At 45.9% G+C, this 19,639-nt stretch overlaps 1 protein-coding gene across 1 annotated transcript in view; it reads left to right on the top strand.

Annotated features, from left to right (window-relative positions):
• The first annotated feature begins 1,580 nt into the window (after positions 1-1,580).
• LOC141153629 (eukaryotic translation initiation factor 4E) overlaps positions 1,581-19,639 on the top strand; it is a 45,135-nt gene continuing 27,076 nt past the window's right edge. Inside the window, exon 1 of the mRNA XM_073638605.1 lies at positions 1,581-1,729. Within this exon, the coding sequence (XP_073494706.1) occupies positions 1,712-1,729 (18 nt within the window). The 5' untranslated portion in view covers positions 1,581-1,711. The remainder of the gene's footprint in view (positions 1,730-19,639) is intronic.

The following is a 19,639-nucleotide window of genomic DNA, read 5'->3' as shown; positions in this document are numbered from 1 at the left end:
TGTAGTAAGCTCGGTTCTGTTCCTGGATCTATGTAGTAAGCTCGGTTCTGTTCCTGGATCTATGTAGTAAGCTCGGTTCTGTTCCTGGATCTATGTAGTAAGCTCGGTTCTGTTCCTGGATCTATGCAGTAAGCTCGATTCTGTTCCTGGATCTATGTAGTAAGCTCGGTTCTGTTCCTGGATCTATGTAGTAAGCTCGGTTCTGTTCCTGGATCTATGCAGTAAGCTTGGTTCTGTTCCTGGATCTATGTTGTAAGCTCGGTTCTGTTCCTGGATCTATGTAGTAAGCTCGGTTCTGTTCCTGGATCTATGTAGTAAGCTCGGTTCTGTTCCTGGATCTATGCAGTAAGCTCGGTTCTGTTCCTGGATCTATGTTGTAAGCTCGGTTCTGTTCCTGGATCTATGTAGTAAGCTCGGTTCTGTTCCTGGATCTATGTAGTAAGCTCGGTTCTGTTCCTGGATCTATGCAGTAAGCTCGGTTCTGTTCCTGGATCTATGTTGTAAGCTCGGTTCTGTTCCTGGATCTATGTTGTAAGCTCGGTTCTGTTCCTGGATCTATGTAGTAAGCTCGGTTCTGTTCCTGGATCTATGTAGTAAGCTCGGTTCTGTTCCTGGATCTATGTAGTAAGCTCGGTTCTGTTCCTGGATCTATGTAGTAAGCTCGGTTCTGTTCCTGGATCTATGTAGTAAGCTCGGTTCTGTTCCTGGATCTATGTAGTAAGCTCGGTTCTGTTCCTGGATCTATGTAGTAAGCTCGGTTCTGTTCCTGGATCTATGTAGTAAGCTCGGTTCTGTTCCTGGATCTATGTAGTAAGCTCGGTTCTGTTCCTGGATCTATGTAGTAAGCTCGGTTCTGTTCCTGGATCTATGTAGTAAGCTCGGTTCTGTTCCTGGATCTATGTAGTAAGCTCGGTTCTGTTCCTGGATCTATGTAGTAAGCTCGGTTCTGTTCCTGGATCTATGTAGTAAGCTCGGTTCTGTTCCTGGATCTATGTAGTAAGCTCGGTTCTGTTCCTGGATCTATGTAGTAAGCTCGGTTCTGTTCCTGGATCTATGTAGTAAGCTCGGTTCTGTTCCTGGATCTATGTAGTAAGCTCGGTTCTGTTCCTGGATCTATGTAGTAAGCTCGGTTCTGTTCCTGGATCTATGTAGTAAGCTCGGTGCTGTTCCTGGATCTATGTAGTAAGCTCGGTTCTGTTCCTGGATCTATGTAGTAAGCTCGGTTCTGTTCCTGTATCTAAAAAAACCCCTAAAATTGCCTGGTTAGGAGGGGATTAAAACCACCTGCCTAATATTGCAGCCAGAACACAGTACACCCCTGCCCTGAGGTGGCCTCACCAGCTGCTGGTTTTAATGTTGTGGCCGCTCACACACCGGTGTACAGCACTAGCCCGCCCTCTGATTCCATACTAGGACATAACGTGCCAGCTGTCGGGAACTTTGACTATTTGCAGGACACCACACTTGTGCCCTTCACCAGCCGCCAAGTCTCCCTCCCCTCTGACGTCAGCCATACTCGCAGGCTCTCCACTATGTTCCACAGGACGCGGCTGAACTACAGCTCCCGGCATGCAATGGGGCGGGGCTGCGCAAGCTCAGCAGTTGCCGGACGTCACGTGACACGCCTCAAACCAACCGTCTTTGAATATTTTTTTTTGTCGTCTCCTCTTCTTCCCTGCCAGCGGCTGCTGTGCAGTCACATCTATCTAAAATGGCGACCGTGGAACCGGTGAGTGGACCCGTGAGCAGGATAATGAGCCCATAAAGCGCAGCTTGGCTGTGGCGGCAGTTTGGCGGTGCCGATGGCTCTCTGAGGAGTGAGACTCGCCGTCAGCGGTAGTGTCTGCTCGCTGGGAGGGGAGAGCGGCGGTGATCTGGGGGAGGAGCCCGGAGCAGCGTGTCTCTTAGCGGAGTAGCAGGCGGCTTGTGCTGCTGCTGTGCCGGCACCGCGTTTCTCCGGCCGCGCCTGCGACGTGTGTGTAGCGCTGTGTGAGGCGGAGGAGTCGGCAGAGGGGAAGGGGGCGCTAGTGCGCGCGGCTGAAGCTGTGGTGGGGGCGCGTGCAAGCGGGCGCGAGGAGAGGCCGCGTGGCGGGAGGTGAGGAGAGCCCGGGCCCGCTCCTCTCCGCTCACACCCAGGCGGCGGCTGCGCGGGGTCTCCCGGCCTCTCAGCGGTGGCGGCCCGGAGACGTCCTATCAGGGCTGTCAGCGCTTCTCTCCCGGGCTCAGGCCGAGGGACATGTGCTGGCGGCTTCCATAGACTACTGTACACACATGGAGGTCACTGCACCCTCAGGAGGCGGCTGACAGCAAGCAGAGGTCCTGCCAGCGGGGAATAGTGGGGTCAGTGTAGTGTCAGCAGCCCGGGTGTTCATGGTGGGCTGTATGGCCCTGCTGGTGTCCATGGTGGGTTGTCAGTCACCGGTGGGCTGTATGGCCCTGCTGGTGTCCATGGTGGGTTGTCAGTCACCGGTGGGCTGTATGGCCCTGCTGGTGTCCATGGTGGGGTGTCAGTCACCGGTGGGCTGTATGGCCCTGCTGGTGTCCATGGTGGGGTGTCAGTCACCGGTGGGCTGTATGGCCCTGCTGGTGTCCATGGTGGGGTGTCAGTCACCGGTGGGCTGTGTGGCCCCGCTGGTGGGTGTCCATGGTGGGGTGTCAGTCACCAGTGGACTGTAGGTGTCCATGGTGGGGTGTCAGTCGCCAGTGCGCTGTGTGGCCCCGCTGGTGGCGGTCTCTGGTGGGGTGTCAGTCGCCAGTGGGCTGTGTAGCCCCGCTGGTGGCGGTCTCTGGTGGGGTGTCAGTCGCCAGTGGGCTGTGTAGCCCCGCTGGTGGCGGTCTCTGGTGGGGTGTCAGTCGCCAGTGGGCTGTGTGGCCCCGCTGGTGGCGGTCCATGGTGGGGTGTCAGTCGCCAGTGGACTGTGGGTGTCCATGGTGGGGTGTCAGTCACCAGTGGACTGTGGGTGTCCATGGTGGGGTGTCAGTCGCCAGTGGACTGTGGGTGTCCATGGTGGGGTGTCAGTCGCCAGTGGACTGTGGGTGTCCATGGTGGGGTGTCAGTCGCCAGTGGACTGTGGGTGTCCATGGTGGGGTGTCAGTCGCCAGTGGACTGTGGGTGTCCATGGTGGGGTGTCAGTCGCCAGTGGACTGTGGGTGTCCATGGTGGGGTGTCAGTCGCCAGTGGACTGTGGGTGTCCATGGTGGGGTGTCAGTCGCCAGTGGACTGTGGGTGTCCATGGTGGGGTGTCAGTCGCCAGTGGACTGTGGGTGTCCATGGTGGGGTGTCAGTCGCCAGTGGACTGTGGGTGTCCATGGTGGGGTGTCAGTCGCCAGTGGACTGTGGGTGTCCATGGTGGGGTGTCAGTCGCCAGTGGACTGTGGGTGTCCATGGTGGGGTGTCAGTCGCCAGTGGACTGTGGGTGTCCATGGTGGGGTGTCAGTCGCCAGTGCGCTGTGTGGCCCCGCTGGTGGCGGTCCATGGTGGGGTGTCAGTCGCCAGTGGGCTGTGTGGCCCCGCTGGTGGCGGTCCATGGTGGGGTGTCAGTCGCCAGTGGGCTGTGTGGCCCCGCTGGTGGCGGTCCATGGTGGGGTGTCAGTCGCCAGTGGGCTGTGTGGCCCCGCTGGTGGCGGTCCATGGTGGGGTGTCAGTCGCCAGTGGGCTGTGTGGCCCCGCTGGTGGCGGTCCATGGTGGGGTGTCAGTCGCCAGTGGGCTGTGTGGCCCCGCTGGTGGCGGTCCATGGTGGGGTGTCAGTCACATCTGTGTCCATACTCTGCCCCCTCTGAGATGCCACATGTGGTCCGGGTAGCGCTATAGGGCACACTCCTGGGGCAGTTGGTTGGGGCACAGTGGTAGGATCATGCCCACTAGTCATGGGTAACATAATCCTGGTACAGCTTTGTGCTCCCCTCCCTATAATTACTGGACCACTCAGAAAACCGTAACTTTTTTCCCTGTTGTAAAAAAATGTCTGAGTTTTATTTTTTGTGATGCATGAAACGTTTGTAAATTGCACACTTCCAGGGGTACAAGTCTTATCCATGGCTGCGTAAAGGTACTTATCAATCGGGGTGCTCATCATCTGGCACCCCATGGATCCAGCACAGATTACTTTGGTGGATGGCACCGACTCCAGAAGTGAAGGCTGCACAGTTCTGATGTCACAAGACCACTGAAGCCTGTGATTGGCTGCTGTGGTCAGCTGACCGGATGTTCTTTGGAGTTGCGCTGTTCTAGTCACTTTATCGCTGCAGCCAATCACAGGCTCCTAACGTCAGTGCTGCCGTCGCTTCGGCAGCCTTTGTCTGTTGCCAGAGTGGCCTGCACTGGATCCATGGGGGTGTCGGGTGAGAATCGCTGTGATAATTTTAACAAACTATTGGTAGAACACTTTTATTGGTAAATGTTTTTGTAACCACATAATTTTTTTTTTTTTTTACTTATAACTCTATTCATTTACAAACTTTAGTTTTTTCATGTGAGTTGAGTATTTTTTTTTTTTGGTGGGCGTTATATTGACCAAGGGAGACTTCCGACCAAAGCCATAGATGCCCTGGAGCTGTTGACTTTAAGGGGTTAAAAAAATGTAGTGGCTCTCGCATTGTAGCTACTGCTGTATAACAGCTTCTGTACAGCCAGAGCTATAAGTGGTTGCGCAGTACTGATAAGTTCATGTTCATCTCTTCAATGTCTGAAATATTGGTTCTGGTCCCTGTGTTTGGCTGTGTGCCCACGATGCAGAAATGAAGCAGAAAATTTCTGCATCTCCCTGGCAGAAAAAACGCATGCGGATTGTACATGCTTTTTTCCTGCTAAGGCTGTGTGCCCACGATGTGTTTTTAATGCGTTTCTTCAGCTGCAGAAACGCATTAAAAACGCATGGTAGAAGGGCAGCAATGTTCCCCAATGATAATCCGCATGTGCTGTGCACATGCTGCGGATTATCATTGCGGAAAAAAACGCAGCACTACCAATTATTTTGCGGAAGTGCTGCGTCTTCGCCGCCATTGACTTGCATTAGACCGCATGGATTACGCATCACTGTATATGTAGATGCGCATTCCATGCGTTCTAATGTGCGGATGGTACCCGGGTGTAGATGAGAGAAGAGTTTCCTCCACACCCAGGTATCATTAAAAATTCTGTAAAAAAAAAAATAAAAAATAAATGTATACTTACCTTCTGGCGGGCCGCGCTGCGCACCTACTTGCTTCACGGCACTTTGCAGTGAATTGAAGGACCTGCGCTGACGTCAGAGTCATGTGACGCTGACATCGGCAGGTCTTTCAATTCATTGCAGCCGGGACGGAACGAAACAAGCCAGCGCGGGCCATCAGAAGGTAAGTATACATTTATTTTTTTATTTTTACCACTCTCTCAGGTCACACTATATAAATCCATGCTGTTTGCATGGATTTATATAGTGTGACCTAGTTGTCACAAGCACTTTCCAAGTGATGCTAAAATCGTCTGGATAGCGCTTGTCAATCCACATGCGGAAATGTCAGTGGGTAACCGCTCCATTTCCGCATGTCCATGGCAGGAAAACGCATGTACAATCCACATGCGTTTTTTTTTCTGCCAGGGAGATGCAGAAATGCTCAGGAAAAAATCCTGAGCATTTCTGCATCGTGGGCACATAGCCTAATACATGCGGATTGACAAGTGCTTTCAAAGCGATTTTAGCATCACTTTGAAAGTGCTTGACAACTAGGTCACACTATATAAATCCATGCAAACAGCATGGATTTATATAGTGTGTCCATAGAATGGTTAAAAATAAACCTTGATACTTGCCTTCCGATGGCCCGGCGTGTGTTGCTGCGCTCCTTCCTGGCTGCCAGCTGATCGCGGGACACTGCACTGAAAGACCTGCCGTCACATGACTGTGACGTCAGCGCAGGTCCTTCAGTCTGCTGGCAAGCACAGGGAAGGAGACCTTGGGCCGTCGGAAGGTGAATATAATCTTTATTTTTTATTTTATTTTTTTTACAGCTTTTAGGGTACCTGGGTGTGGAGGAGAGTCTCCTGTCCTCCACACCCGGGTACCATCCGCACATTAGAACGCGCCAATTAAGCAAGTATAGATGCAGTCTTGCGGAATTGGCGCGTTCTAATGCAAGTCAATGGCGGCGAAAACGCAGCGCTTCCGCAAAATTAATGGACATGCTGCGGATTTTTGAGCGCAGCATAAACGCTGCGGAAAAATCCGCAGCATGGGCATTGAAAGTGTGGAATTGCATAGGGGACCATGGCAGGAGGCTTACCATGCGTTTCCCAAGCGCTTGCGCTGCGGAAAATTCCGCAGCAAAAAAACGCTTGAAAAACGCATCGTGGGCACACAGCCTTACACACATTAACCTACAAATTCCAGGCAGCACCCTTGTAGATAAATGCTTGCAAGATGAACTCCTCCAATACCTCCACTGTGTGATGTTCCATGAACTACAATAACGCCCGTAGATATCAAATCTGGTGGCCACTCAACTGTCGCCCCGTCCAACGCTGTGGATGTGTTGTCATAGTAGGTTACTCTTTGCCTGTGCAATAAAGAGAAAAATATCTAGGTGGTGATGTGATCAGTACTGTGTACCTGCTTTAAGCGAGACTGTGTACTAATATGAACCTATGCATACAATTGCTGTTATATGCCCATTGTGAGCATAGGTGAATTACCTGGATTGTATGGGGACCTCTGTGCTGTTGGCCTCTCCCCACCCCCTTCCTTCTGCTAGTTTCATAAGATGACCTAGCCATTTACTCAGTCCTACTTGGGCATTACCTAACATTGATATTGACCGTCATTAATTTATATGGTATGTACTGCTTCTCTCTGTATGTTTCCCCTATCACTGAACTGTTGCAGTATATTTTGTGTAAGTGACCAAACAATTCTAGGTACAAGTCCCCTTGCAAGGCTAAAACATAAGAAAAAATAAATTAAATCGAACCTGTCACCAGTTTTTTGTCCTATATGAACTAAAACTCGCCTTATGCAACTCCTATGCTGCATTTCATAAATGCTTATGTAAACCCCTGGCTCCCCCTGTAGATCCCCACAAACCTTTTTAAATTCTCCCGCGCTGCATGGTTGTCCGGTCATATGGGCGTTGTTTCGGGCCTCTCCATCCCTCCCTCCGACTGCTGCTCGCCGTCCTCCACACTGCTGGGCGAAATCTTACGCCTGCGCACTATGCTTTGCCCTATTGTGGGCGGAGCCAAAAAACATGTGCACATGTTCCCGCAGTAGGGCAAAGCATAGTACGCGGACCACAATTTCTGTGCGCAGGTGCAAGATTTCGCCTAGGCGAATTAAGAGGAGGACAGCAAGCAGCAGCTGGGGGAAGGGATGGAGAAGACTAAAACCACGCACATCAGACCGGACCAACCGCATTACCATGCAGCACGGGACAATTTAAAAAGTTTTTGGGGAGGTCTACAGGGAGTTATATAAGCAGTTATAGAATGCAGCACAGGTGCTGCATATGGTGATGGTTTTAGTTCATATAGGACAAAACTGCTGACATGTTCCCTTTTAAGCTTAAAAGTTCAAATCGCCCCCTTTCTCAATTTTGAAAATGAAAAGTATATCTGGTATTGTGCATACTTAAAAGTGCGAATTTTCAAAATCGAAAATTATTTGCCCTTTTTGTTAAATGTAGTGAAAAGATAGAAAATAAACATTTTGGCATTTTTATTTTCATCACCTGGCTCGCCAAAAAATTAGCTTTTATTCAATTTTCTAACAGTCATTTGTACCCCAAAATGATGCCAATAAAAACTGTCAATGGAAAAAGTGTCCTACAAAATTGCAACATAAAATTGGATTTGAGTACTGAGTATCAGTAAAACACTCAACTTTTTTTTTTTTTTTTTTTGTGGTAATTCTACAGACTTGAAGAATCAAATTACTGCTTCATTTGAAGCAAAAGAGACAAAAGTACCCTGAAAACGCAGCTACACCTGCTTTTTGAAAGCAGCTTAAAATTTTCATTAAAAAACGCTTCAAAAATGCAACATGTGAACATAGCCTTAGGGTGCTTTCACATTAATAATAATAATCTTTTTATTTATATAGCGCCAACATATTCAGCAGTGCTTTACAATTCAGACAACTTACAGTCGGCACTGTCCCCATTGGGGCTCACAATCTAGATTTCCTATCAGTATGTCTCTGGAGTGTGGGAGGAAACCGGAGAACCCGGAGGAAACCCACGCGAACACAGGGAGAACATGCAAACTCCTTGCAGATGTTGTCCAATTGCAATCTTGTCCACGTTTTTTGGTCCCATCGGGGCTTGCGTCTGAATCCCCTACTAAACGGGATTTGGACGTATGTGACGCCTGAAAATGATACACGTCAGAGCATACATTGACTCAGTCAGCACCATTATAATCAATGGCCCCTTCGGATCCCTTTTTGTGGGGGGTTTGGATGCAAGCCTTGAAAGAACCAACAAGCGTGGGCAAGAACGCAATGTGAAAGGGGCCTTAATAGTTTGTCAACAATAAAATTCAAGGTGAATGAACAAAAGAGAATTCTAAATCAAATCAATATTTGATGTGACCACGCTTTGCCTTCATCACAGCATTGATTTTTAGGTACTCAAGAGTTTTTGGAGGAACTTGGCACAGAGGTTGTTCCAAACATATTGGAGAACTAACCCCAGATCTTCAGTGGTTGTAGGTTTGTTCAAATCGTTCTGTCTATTCATTGTATCCAATACAGACTCAGTGATGACACCAGGGCGCTGTGGGGACCATATCATCTCCAGGACTCCTTGTTCTTCTATACAGTGAAGATAGTTCTTATTGACATTGGCTGTTTGTGGTCGCCCCACTGCAAAATAAATTTCGAGTCAATCAGTTGCCTGCCTGATAGAATTGCATAATGGATAAGCATCTGCCTGTATTTCTCAGCATTAAGGACACAATCTTGACCAAATCGGCAATTCAATTTACTGAAATGCGCCCTACACTTGTAAGGAACCTCCACCATGCTTCAGTGTTTGCAGACATTCATTAATGTACCACTCTACAGACTCTTATTACAGCCAAATGCTTTGCATTTTGACTCAATCCTGAGCACGTGCTGCCATTTTTCTGCACCCCAACTACTATGTTTTTTGTGCATAGTTTAGTCACATGGCTTTGCTTGCATGCTGAAGGTATGTGTTTTGTTTTTTTTTGCCAACAATTTTTCCATGAAGACCACTTTAGCCAGACTTCTCCAAAGTAGATGGTCCCACTGATTGCTGCTAGTTTTGAGCTGATGCCACCAGGGCTGTGGATTCGGTAAGCCAAACCTCTGACTCCTCAATTTCCACGATTCCGACTCCCTCATACATGGCTCATGTTTAAGTGATAAATTTACTGTAGCACAGATTCATCTCAGCTAAGTCTAGACCCTTAGATCAGGAATAGGACAGACATTTATAGGACATTTCATAACTTTCCCAAATTCTTATGAAAAAATATTCCCCACAAACTGCATTGAACTACTGTACCCAATTTATTATATATTTTAGGAGTCAGAGCTGGTCCATTTTATACTGACTGCACCAAAATGGGCTCCGACTCCACAGCCTTGGATACCACTGCTGTACATCCTACAATTTTGAAGGAACATTAACATGGTGTGTCTTATGCTATACTAAGTTTCCTTGTCACCACTGTGTCTACGGTCTTTAATGATGCCTATTTGTGTGAATAGCGCATCATGAAACCTCAGTCTGCTTGAAATATTTGCCTGGGAGATTCCTTGCTGATGCAGTATAACGAACTTGTGTCTTGTTGCTGACCCCAGTCTTGCCATGGTGTATGACCTATATACATGAAATGGTTTTCTAAAACTTCTCCTTTTGTAGCCCTCACGGCTGTTAATGATTGTTTCAGCGTACATTTGAAAAAGTTAAATTTTCACCTTTTTGGTGTGATTGGTTATTCCTACGCTTAATTATAATTCTACAAAATCCTTGACTTAGTGCAAGTGTACCTTTTTTTTTTTTTTTTTTTTTTTTTAAATGTATTCTTTGCAGTATTTTTTTCAACACTCGCCAAAAACGTTAACGTTTGCACTGTACTGTATAGGTTAAAGTGAATAGCGTTATTCAAAACTACAATCAATGGAGGGGAAAAAAAAAAAAGTTATGGCTCTTGAAAGAAGAGGAGGACAAACAAGTGTTAAAAAAGAAAATTGCTTGGTCAGTAAGGGGTTTAATGTACATAGCAGAGATTTGTAAATCTGTATAAAAAAAATCCCTATAAAGAGTTTTCTTTAAAGGGCTATTCCCATCTCCAAGATGCTGTAGGTGCAAAAATAAAAAAATCACACAATGGTTGAAAGAATACTATTTTGGGAATACCCCTTTATCTACTATCTATAGCAGGGTGCCACCAACACATCATGTTTTCAGGACTTCCCTAGTATTGCACAGGTGATGGAATGATTTCCTGTGTAGGTGATGGAATTATCAGCTGTGTAATACTAAGGAAATCTTGAAAACATGACCTGTTGGTGGCCTTGAGGACTGGAGTTGGGGAACCCTGATCTATAGAATATGAGATGCACCGCAGAGCCCCCCAGCAATCCTGAGACTGCCGCTCTGGAACTCTGTAAAGCCTCATCTTGAATGAAACGCAGGATCTCGTGCCCCGCCTTCCCTCCCTCAATTCATTGTCTTAGAGACTACCAAAACTAACCAAGCGCTGGACTCTGCATAGCGTGATTTAAGAAGTAACTAGTTTTTGGTACATTTTGTTAGGGCTTCTGCTTATCTGTATAGTCACCACTTACGTGACAGGCCAACCGTTTAACATTCCACTCATACTTTTCCATCTCTTTAATTTATCCATCATTTTGTTGTCAGTGCCACTTATCCATGAGTAGTTTAGAATTTACAGTCCTTATAGAAGAGCAGGTAAATTTGAGCAAAGGGCCCTCACTCTGTGTTTTGCAGTCTGTGGCCAGTGGGAGGACTAAATGACTGAAGCCCAAGTTCACATGACCGTATTTTCGGCCTGAGTGCTTTTTTCTTTTTCTTTCATGGACGAAATCTACGCGTTAATAAAATCCCAGCATGCAGTAGTTTCTTCCATGTCAAATAAGACTCACCAATTCAGGTCTTTGTGTGCGTAAAAAAAAAAAAAAAAAAAAAAAAAAAGTACCATATACCAGCCCATTTTTACAGCTACATGGCAGTTCTTCAACATAGTAAACTGCTTAGTCTTGTACATTTTTAATAACTACTATATAAAACTGATTGAACATGGATGACAAGTTTAGAAAGTGTCGAGGTTTCTGGCTAAAACTTTAAACAATTTTTTTTCATTTATATGTATGTTTTGGTGAATTTAGATTGGAAAATTCCCTTTAAGGCTTAAAAATAAAAACCTGTCACCTTGCGACTGCAGACTGCTGAATCATGACATACGCAATGTGCACATTCATGATTGCCAATATTCCCTGTGCGCAAAATGCGGTCACATGACCACAAGTGTGCGATTTGCATAGTTATGCTTATGTGCCTCTGCAGCATTGGAGGAACACGGCTGCACTGAGCTGACTGTATTGGACTGTAACAGTGTACAGCAGCGATTCGGACAGCTTATAGAGAACCTGTCGCCTGAAAAAAAAGCTCTTAACCTGCAGATATGGGGTTAATAGCGTTCTGAACTTGCCCGGCGCCGGCACTTAGCCCCACTGCTGGAAGAAATTAACTTTATTCCTGCTGTCAGCGCTCTGTGTTCAGTCATAGGGGTGCTATTGGTGCGGGTTGTCACCGCTCAGTGTATAGAAAGCGGCGGTTATAACGGCGCCCTCGGCCCTGACTGACAGTTGACACTAATGCGGAGCTGCTGTCAGTCAGTACTGGGGGTGCGGTTACAACAGTCTCTCTGTACACAGGGCAGTAACTGACCCTCAGAACAGGATTATTGTTCATAACAATCAGCATATTGTTGCTTCCTTTACAAGGTAAGGCTGCATTTACTGTCCTACCACCTGTTTAGACAGGCCGACTACACTTCTATAACCTTGTTCTCGGCAGCAGATACTGGTTACACAGGGGGATGAGCTGCTGAGAAGGTGATATTTAAGCAAGGTTAAAAATGATTAATTCTGACAAACGAGCCTTATGTTTGTTCGCCTGGTGATTGGCGACTTAGACAGGCCAATAATTGGGAAGCGCTCATTCTGCTATGTGGTTATTTGACCAACTGATTCCAGCGTCAGCAGTTTTATTAATTTACTTAATTAACATTTGCTTATACTAAACTCATAATATTCAGTTTTCTCAATGTGGCGTTTCATTAATTTTAAGGTTTCTTTAGATTATTATTCTCCTGTGTTACCCCTCATTGCTTGGCAACCAGCCACTGCTGCTCCCTGCCCCGCACGCTTCATGTGTCAGGACCTAAGGGTATGTGCATACGATGCAGAAATGAAGCAGAAAATTTCTGCATCATTTCTGCATCTCCCTGGCTGAAAAAACGTATGCAGATTGTGCATGCGTTTTTCCTGCGGATTCACATGCATTTCCGCATGTGGATTGACAAGCGCTTTCCAGGCGATTTTAGCATCACTTGGAAAGTGCTTGTGACAACTAGGTCACACTATATAAATCCATGCAAACAGCATGGATTTATATAGTGTGACCCGAGAGAGTGTATATACTTACCTCCGATGGCCCGCGCTGTCCTGCTCACTCCGTTCTCCCGGCAACTTTGAATTGAAAGACCTGCCGACGTCAGCGTCACCTGACTCTGACGTCATCGCAGGTCCTACAACTCACTGCAAGTGCCGGGAACCAAGCAGGAGCGCTGCGTGGGCCGACAGAAGGTAAGAATACATTTATTTTTTATTTTATTCTAGTTTTACAGCTTTTTTTAATGGTACCTGGGTGTGGATGAGACTCTCCTCTTCTCCACACTCGGGTACCATCCGCACATTAGAACGCGCCAATAACGCAAGTACAGATGCAGTCTTGCGGAATTGGCGCGTTCTAATGCAAGTCAATGGCGGCGAAAACGCCGCGTTTACGCAAAATTAATTGACATGCTGCGGATTTTTGAGCGCAGCGTTTACGCTGCGGAAAAATCCGCATCATGGGCACAGCACATGCGGATTTCTATTGGGGAACATTGCTGCCCTTCTAGCATGCGTTTTTAATGCGTTTCCGCGGCGTTTACGCAACTGCAAAAACGCCGCGGAAACGCATTAAATACGCATCGTGTGAACTCAGCCTAAAGATGCAGATTCTCTAGTTTTTCTTTGAACTGGTAAGAAGTGTTCGTTTTGCAGCTGTGTAGCATTGTCAGGGCATACAAGAAGTATACACGGTGCGTCCATAGAATATAATGAGCCTTTTTTTTTTTTTCTAACTACCCACATACGTTCAGCAAGCAAGTCAGGTGAGTTTTCCTAGTGTAAGCTGTGACCTGCACTAGTTAGTAATGTTCCTCTTCTGTTGCTCCAGAAGCTTGTGGCATTCTAAGGCTATGTGCACACAATGCTGAATTGATGCAGATTTTTCCCGAGCATTTCTGCCTTTTTTTCAAGTGCTTTTCCAAGCAATTTTGAGCATCACTTAGAAAAGTGCTTGACAAATTGGTCACACAATATAAACCCATGCAACCGGCATGGATTTATATTGTGTGACCAACTTATGCTGCTTTTAAATGCAGCATCAATAGTAAAAAAAACAAAACTATTAAAACGTAAAAAATAAAAACATTATAGTTACCTCTCCGGCGGCCCCTGGTCTCCTCAACGGTGGTGTCATCTGACCTCGGCCTCCCGTGGTGTTCTGAAAGGACCTGCGGTGACATCATTTAGTCAGCAGAAGGGTCACGCGACCATCACATGACTAAATGATGTCACCGCCGGTCCTTTCAGAGGACAGAGGGGGCCGCCGGAGAGGTAAGTATAATGTGTTTTTTTTTTTATTTTTTTACGTTTTAATTCTTTTTTTACTAATGGTACCCGGGTCTGGAGGAGAGTCTCCTCTTCTCCAGACCCGTGTACCATCCGCGCATTGAACCGCTTAACATCCGCATGCATGCATGTATACATGCGAATGTTATGCAGTTCAATGCAAGTCAATGGTGGCGATTTCGCCGCAGAAATGGCTGTGCTGCGGAGCATTCCGCAGCATGTTCACACTACATGCAGATTATCATTGGGAAACATGGCAGAAAACTTAACAAGCGTTTTTAATGCGTTTTCCCGGCGGAAATGCATTAAATCTGCATCGTGGGCACAAAGCCTAAATCCAATTTTTATTAAAAACAGGTGGACATCATTCTAGTTTAGAGAGTATGTTCAATATCTTTCTTTACATAGATTGTTGGAAAATATTTGCTGGCCTAGTAGATTTGAGGGCCTACTGTCCTTTTTAGGGATGGAGATTTTCACCTTGCAATTCTTTTTAAATAGTTACTCTTTTAATCTTAACCCCTTAGTGACCATGCCAATTTTTTCAAATCTGACCAGTGTCACTTTATGGTAATAACTGGAACGCTTCAACCTATCCCAGTGGTTTTGAGATTGTTTGTTTTTTCCTGACTCATTATATTTTGATAGTGGTAAATTTAAGTCGATGTGTTTATAAAAATATCAGAAAATTTACAAATTTCAAAATATTTGCTATTTTTAAACTTTGAATGATTATCCCTTAAATCCAGACATTTCCCTCATGTCTGCTTTATGCTATGTGCCCACGACGCAGAAATGCTCTGGATTTTTCCTGAGCGTTTCTGCATTTCCCTGGCAGAGAAAAAAAAACGCATGCGGATTGTACATGCGTTTTTTTTCAGCCCGGGACAAGCGTTTGTGAAGCGTTTTGATCATGCAATTTCACATGCGGGTTGTCAAGCACTTTTCAAGCGATTTTAGCATCACTTGGAAAGTGCTTGACAACTTGGTCACACTATATAAATCCATGCAAACGGAAATTTCCGCATCATGTGCACAGCACATGCGGATTATCATTGGGGGACATAGCAGACCTTCTACCTAGCGTTTTTTTAAGCGTTTCTGCAGCGGAATTGCCGCTGCGGAAGCGCTTAAAAAATGCATAGTGGGCACACAGTCTTACATCAGCACCGTTTTGTAACATGTTTTTATTTTGTTAGCGTTTTAGAAGGTTTAGAAATGTAGCAGTAATTTTTCATTTTTTTTTTCAAGGAAATTTACCCCCCAAAAAAATTTAGGGACCTATTCAGTTTCAAAATGACTTTGGGGTCTTATACAGCTCTGGCAAAAATTGAGACCACTGCAAAATTTTCATTTTCTCTGATTTTTCTCTTTATAGGTATATTTTTGAGTAAAATGTACATTGTTGTTTTATTCTATAAACTACTGACAACAAGTCTCCGAAATTCAAAGCTAAAAATGTTGTATTTATTTGCAGCAAATGATAAAGCGTCAAAATACTAAAAAAGAAACAGTGCTTTCAGACCTCAAATTACTCATGTTTATCCCCGGAAGAGTTCAGAAATCAATATATGGTGGACTAACCATGATTTTTAATCACAGCGTTCATTCGTCTTGCCATGCTTTCCACCAGTCTTTCCATGCTTTCCAATAGAAAACTGTTCAGTGGTCTCTTAATTTTTGCCAGAGCTGTATATTGGAAAACCTGCAAAAGTGATACCATTTTAAAAGAGCGCCCCTCAATATCTCCAAAACTGCCATCAGGTAGTTTATTAACCCTTCAGGTGCTTTTGAGGAATTAATGCAAAGTGGCATGACTGGAATGAAAAATGTTTTTACCTCCTAAATGCTTCTATAGTCGGCGGACTCTAAGGCTGTTAAATGCCATTACAAATATCAGGACCACACAATCCATGCCGATGGGGTTAAAGAGGGAGCCCCCACGCTGTTAACCATTTAGATGCTGTAGTCACTGACAGCCGCATCTAAGGGGTTAATAATAATAATGCGCCAACTTATTCCACAGCACTTTACAATTAAGTGGGAAAATATACAGACAATATAAACAATACAATGTATCACATTTCAACAGTTACAGGAGAATTGAGGGCCCTGCTCGCAAGCTTACAATCTATAAGGAAAAGGGGGGACACAATAGGTAGAACATGCTCGTCAGCCAGTATCCATCTAATACCGTGTGCTATTGGGTGCATGGAGGATGTGGAGACAGATGAATACGCAGGGGTAGATTAAGATTAACATTTAGGAGGGGACGGGAGAATTAGGTTGGTGAGTTGAGGTGAAAGGCTTGTCTAAACAGATGAATTTTTAAAGCATGTTTGAAGTCAGGGGGGCTAGATATCAGTCGGATCGTTTGGGGCAGTGCATTTCAGAAAACTGGTGCGGGACGAGAGAAGTCTTGGAGACGCAGGTGTGAGGTTCGGATTATGGAGAATGTTAGTCTTAGATCAGTTGCAGAACGGAGGGCACGGGAGGGGTGATACACAGAAATGAGGGATGAGCTGTAGGGTGGTGCAGAACTGTGGAGAGCTTGGTGAGTGAGAAAGATGAGTTTGTATTGTATTCTGTGGTGAATGGGTAACCAGTGCAATGACTGGCACAGGGTAGAGGCGTTGGTGAATCAGTCTGATAGAAATATGACCCTGGCTGCTGCATTCTGGATGGATTGGAGAGGAGAGAGATTGTTTACAGGGAGACCGATTAGAAGAGAGTTGCCATAGTCCAGACAAGAGTGAATAAGAGCGACAGTAAGCATTTAAACTGCAATGGTCGGTGCCGGCAGTGATCATGGCTGATGCAGTAAGTTGTCAGTTATAGTGTACAGCTGCTTGATTATCACCTTATATCTCAGGTCAGTAAAAATACGTATTGGTGGTCACTAAGTGGTTAAATGGGTAAAATTGCAAAGTGCTGTTCTCAAGAGAAAGTGATACATTTACTTACAGCTTGTTGCTTAGACTGCAGCAGTGGTTCCCTATCAGCTGTAGATAAACTTGTGAAGTGTCTACAAGCTCGTCCCAATAGAGGGTGTAAGCACTGGTCTCAAGCTGTCTGGGCTGGTGCGTCTGGTCAGTGTGAGTCCCTGCGCACCAGTGCCCAGCTGCTGCTGGATTGACCCTTCGGACCAGCTGCATTGATGCACTGCTGGCTAGAACTGTACGCTCTGATGCTGCAATATGAAGCGGCGTTGTCAGGCTTGTCATTTACAAGAAATTCAGGATGAAAACTATCAGCTGTAAAATTGACAGGAAAGGAAGCTGTAATGACAACAGTAGATCAAAAGGATCTTTATCTTCCAATCCATCAGTTTCCTCAACAATTTCTTCTTGTGCCCTGAAGGCAAGACTAGGGATTCTCCACTGTAAGGGCTTGTGCACATCACACTCTGACCAATGTGATAGTTGGACTGCTTCACTTTTTCTCTTTCAATAAATTGAACTGATCTTTGGCCCTTATAGAATTGATTAAAAATTAGTTTATTCAATTTGTGGGGTATAAACAAGGGGAAAAAGGCATCCAAAAGTTAGGTTCTAGAATTCCTGGTTTCACTTGGCCATCTGTGAAGCCTATACATTTTTTTTTTAAAACCCTTTTCCATGAAAACTTCAAAGTTGATTCTGCGAAGCCCATTTCTGTTTCCTGGCCGAGAGAGCTTTCTGGCTCTGGAACAAATTTGCAAAGCTGCAACATTACAAAATACTACAGAGCGGATGTTTTCTCTTCTGAAGACATGGCTTTGGGCAGGAAAGTCTTTAATGCTGGTGTCTATACCTAATTATTTAATATTTTATATATATTATAGGATCGTAAATCGGAAACATTGAAATGGAGTCGTAAAATATTTAGTATAGCATGTTGCTTTTACGTCCAACAGAGAGATAGATAATTTATATGTATATCTCTCAGATAGGGCAATGCTGGCGCTGTTGATAGTTGTGCCCATCAGGCAGGCATGGTGGCAGCCTTTACCCTGTGACCCCTGCAGGCCTTTATTCTGCACAGGTCACTAAAGAGGTCGGCACTTGCTGTCAGGTGTGACAATGGAGCCGCTCATGTTAGGGATTGCTAGTTATGCAATTCCCTAATACAGAGGGAATGTGACAGGAGTGGGTGCAGAGGAGGAGGGGGTGATCCGCCTGATATGCCCTGGGGCTGTACCGGCCAGATCACAGCGTCGATTGCGCAGTGAGATTTGCAGTTACTCGCTATCTGCCCACTGCTGCGAGGCTCGGGCCCAGCTCATCGCCCAGAGCGTATGGTGCGACCTGCGCCTCTGTGCAGCCTCCCCCCGCTTGTTGCACAGTCGGGAAAAAAACCTCACCTGTCGGAGAAGAAGCAGCCGCAGCGGTGCCAGAGAGCAGAGGCGGCCGACTCTCAGGCGGTGGTTTTGATGAGCAGCAGTGTCTTTCGGCCTTGAACAGACTGTCTCGTCACCCCCCCCCCCCCCCAAACCCCTTGGGGGACACGAAAGGAGCAGAGCATAGGCAGCAGCTGGGGCGAATGAAGAAGAGGGAGAAGGGTTTATGAATGAGATGTCACTAAGAGGGGGGAGAGTCAGCCTGGGACTGAGCTCATAACACCCCCCTCACTGTTGCTTTTACGTCCAACAGCTGGTATATAAAAACGTGTGTATTCGAATGCAACGTTGTAACAAAATTTCAAAGCAATCGGTGAAGAACTTTAGGAGATATACGATTTTGAACATGCGAACATGTATACATGCACTTAGCACTCCAGCAATTTTTATGTGTACAAATAAAGCTACAGGAGCATTTCCTCCAGTTTGGTAGTTTGTTCATTTTCTGATATAATCTTAGAATTTATTGTTTTGTCATTTGGGGTATAGTTAAACTTACGATATCTGAGTGTCCACTTCCCGTAGGCTTACACTCCTGAAAATGATGCACGACAAAGCGCACTATTATAGTCTATGGCTCGTCGGCGCATATGCCCAATTCCTGTTTTGCGGGGGGGTTTAGATGCAAGCCTCGACAGGGCCAACGAACAGGTATAAGAACACAGTGTAAAAGCACCCTTAGGCTATGTGCCCACGATGCAGAAATGCTCAGGATTTTTTCCTGAGCGTTTCTGCATCTCACTGGCAGAAAAAAAACGCGTGCGGATTGTACATGCGTTTTCCTGCCAGGGACATGCGGAAATGGAGCGTTATTCACTGACCTTTCCGCATGCGGATTGACAAGCGCTTTCCAAGAGATTAGTATCACTTGGAAAGTGCTTGTGACAACTAGGTCACACTATATAAATCCATGCAAACGGCATGGATTTATATAGTGTGACCCGAGAGTGGTTAAAAGTAAAAAAATAAATATATACTTACCCTCCGATGGCCCGCGCTGTCTTGCTTCGCTCGGTGCCCGCAGCGGTAGATTGGAAGACCTGCCGACGTCAGCATCGCGTGACCTGTCACATGACTCTGACGTCAGTGCAGATCCTTCAATCCACTGCGAAGTGCCGGGAAGCAAGGAGGAGCGCAGCGCGGGCCGCCGGAAGGTAAATATACATTTATTTTTTATTTTATTCTTTTTTTTTTTTACAGATTTTTTAATGGTACCTGGTTGTGAAGGAGACTCTCCTCTCCTCTACACCTGGGTACCATCCGCACATTAGAATGCTTGGATTCCGCATCTACATATACAGTGATGCGGAATTGGCGCGTTCTAATGCAAAT

The sequence above is a fragment of the Phyllobates terribilis genome, unplaced genomic scaffold (assembly GCF_046119375.1).
Source record: "Phyllobates terribilis strain yellow unplaced genomic scaffold, ASM4611937v1 Scaffold_1__5_contigs__length_1240528914, whole genome shotgun sequence".
NCBI lineage: Eukaryota > Metazoa > Chordata > Amphibia > Anura > Dendrobatidae > Phyllobates > Phyllobates terribilis.
This window is presented reverse-complemented; position numbering and strand designations above follow the sequence as displayed.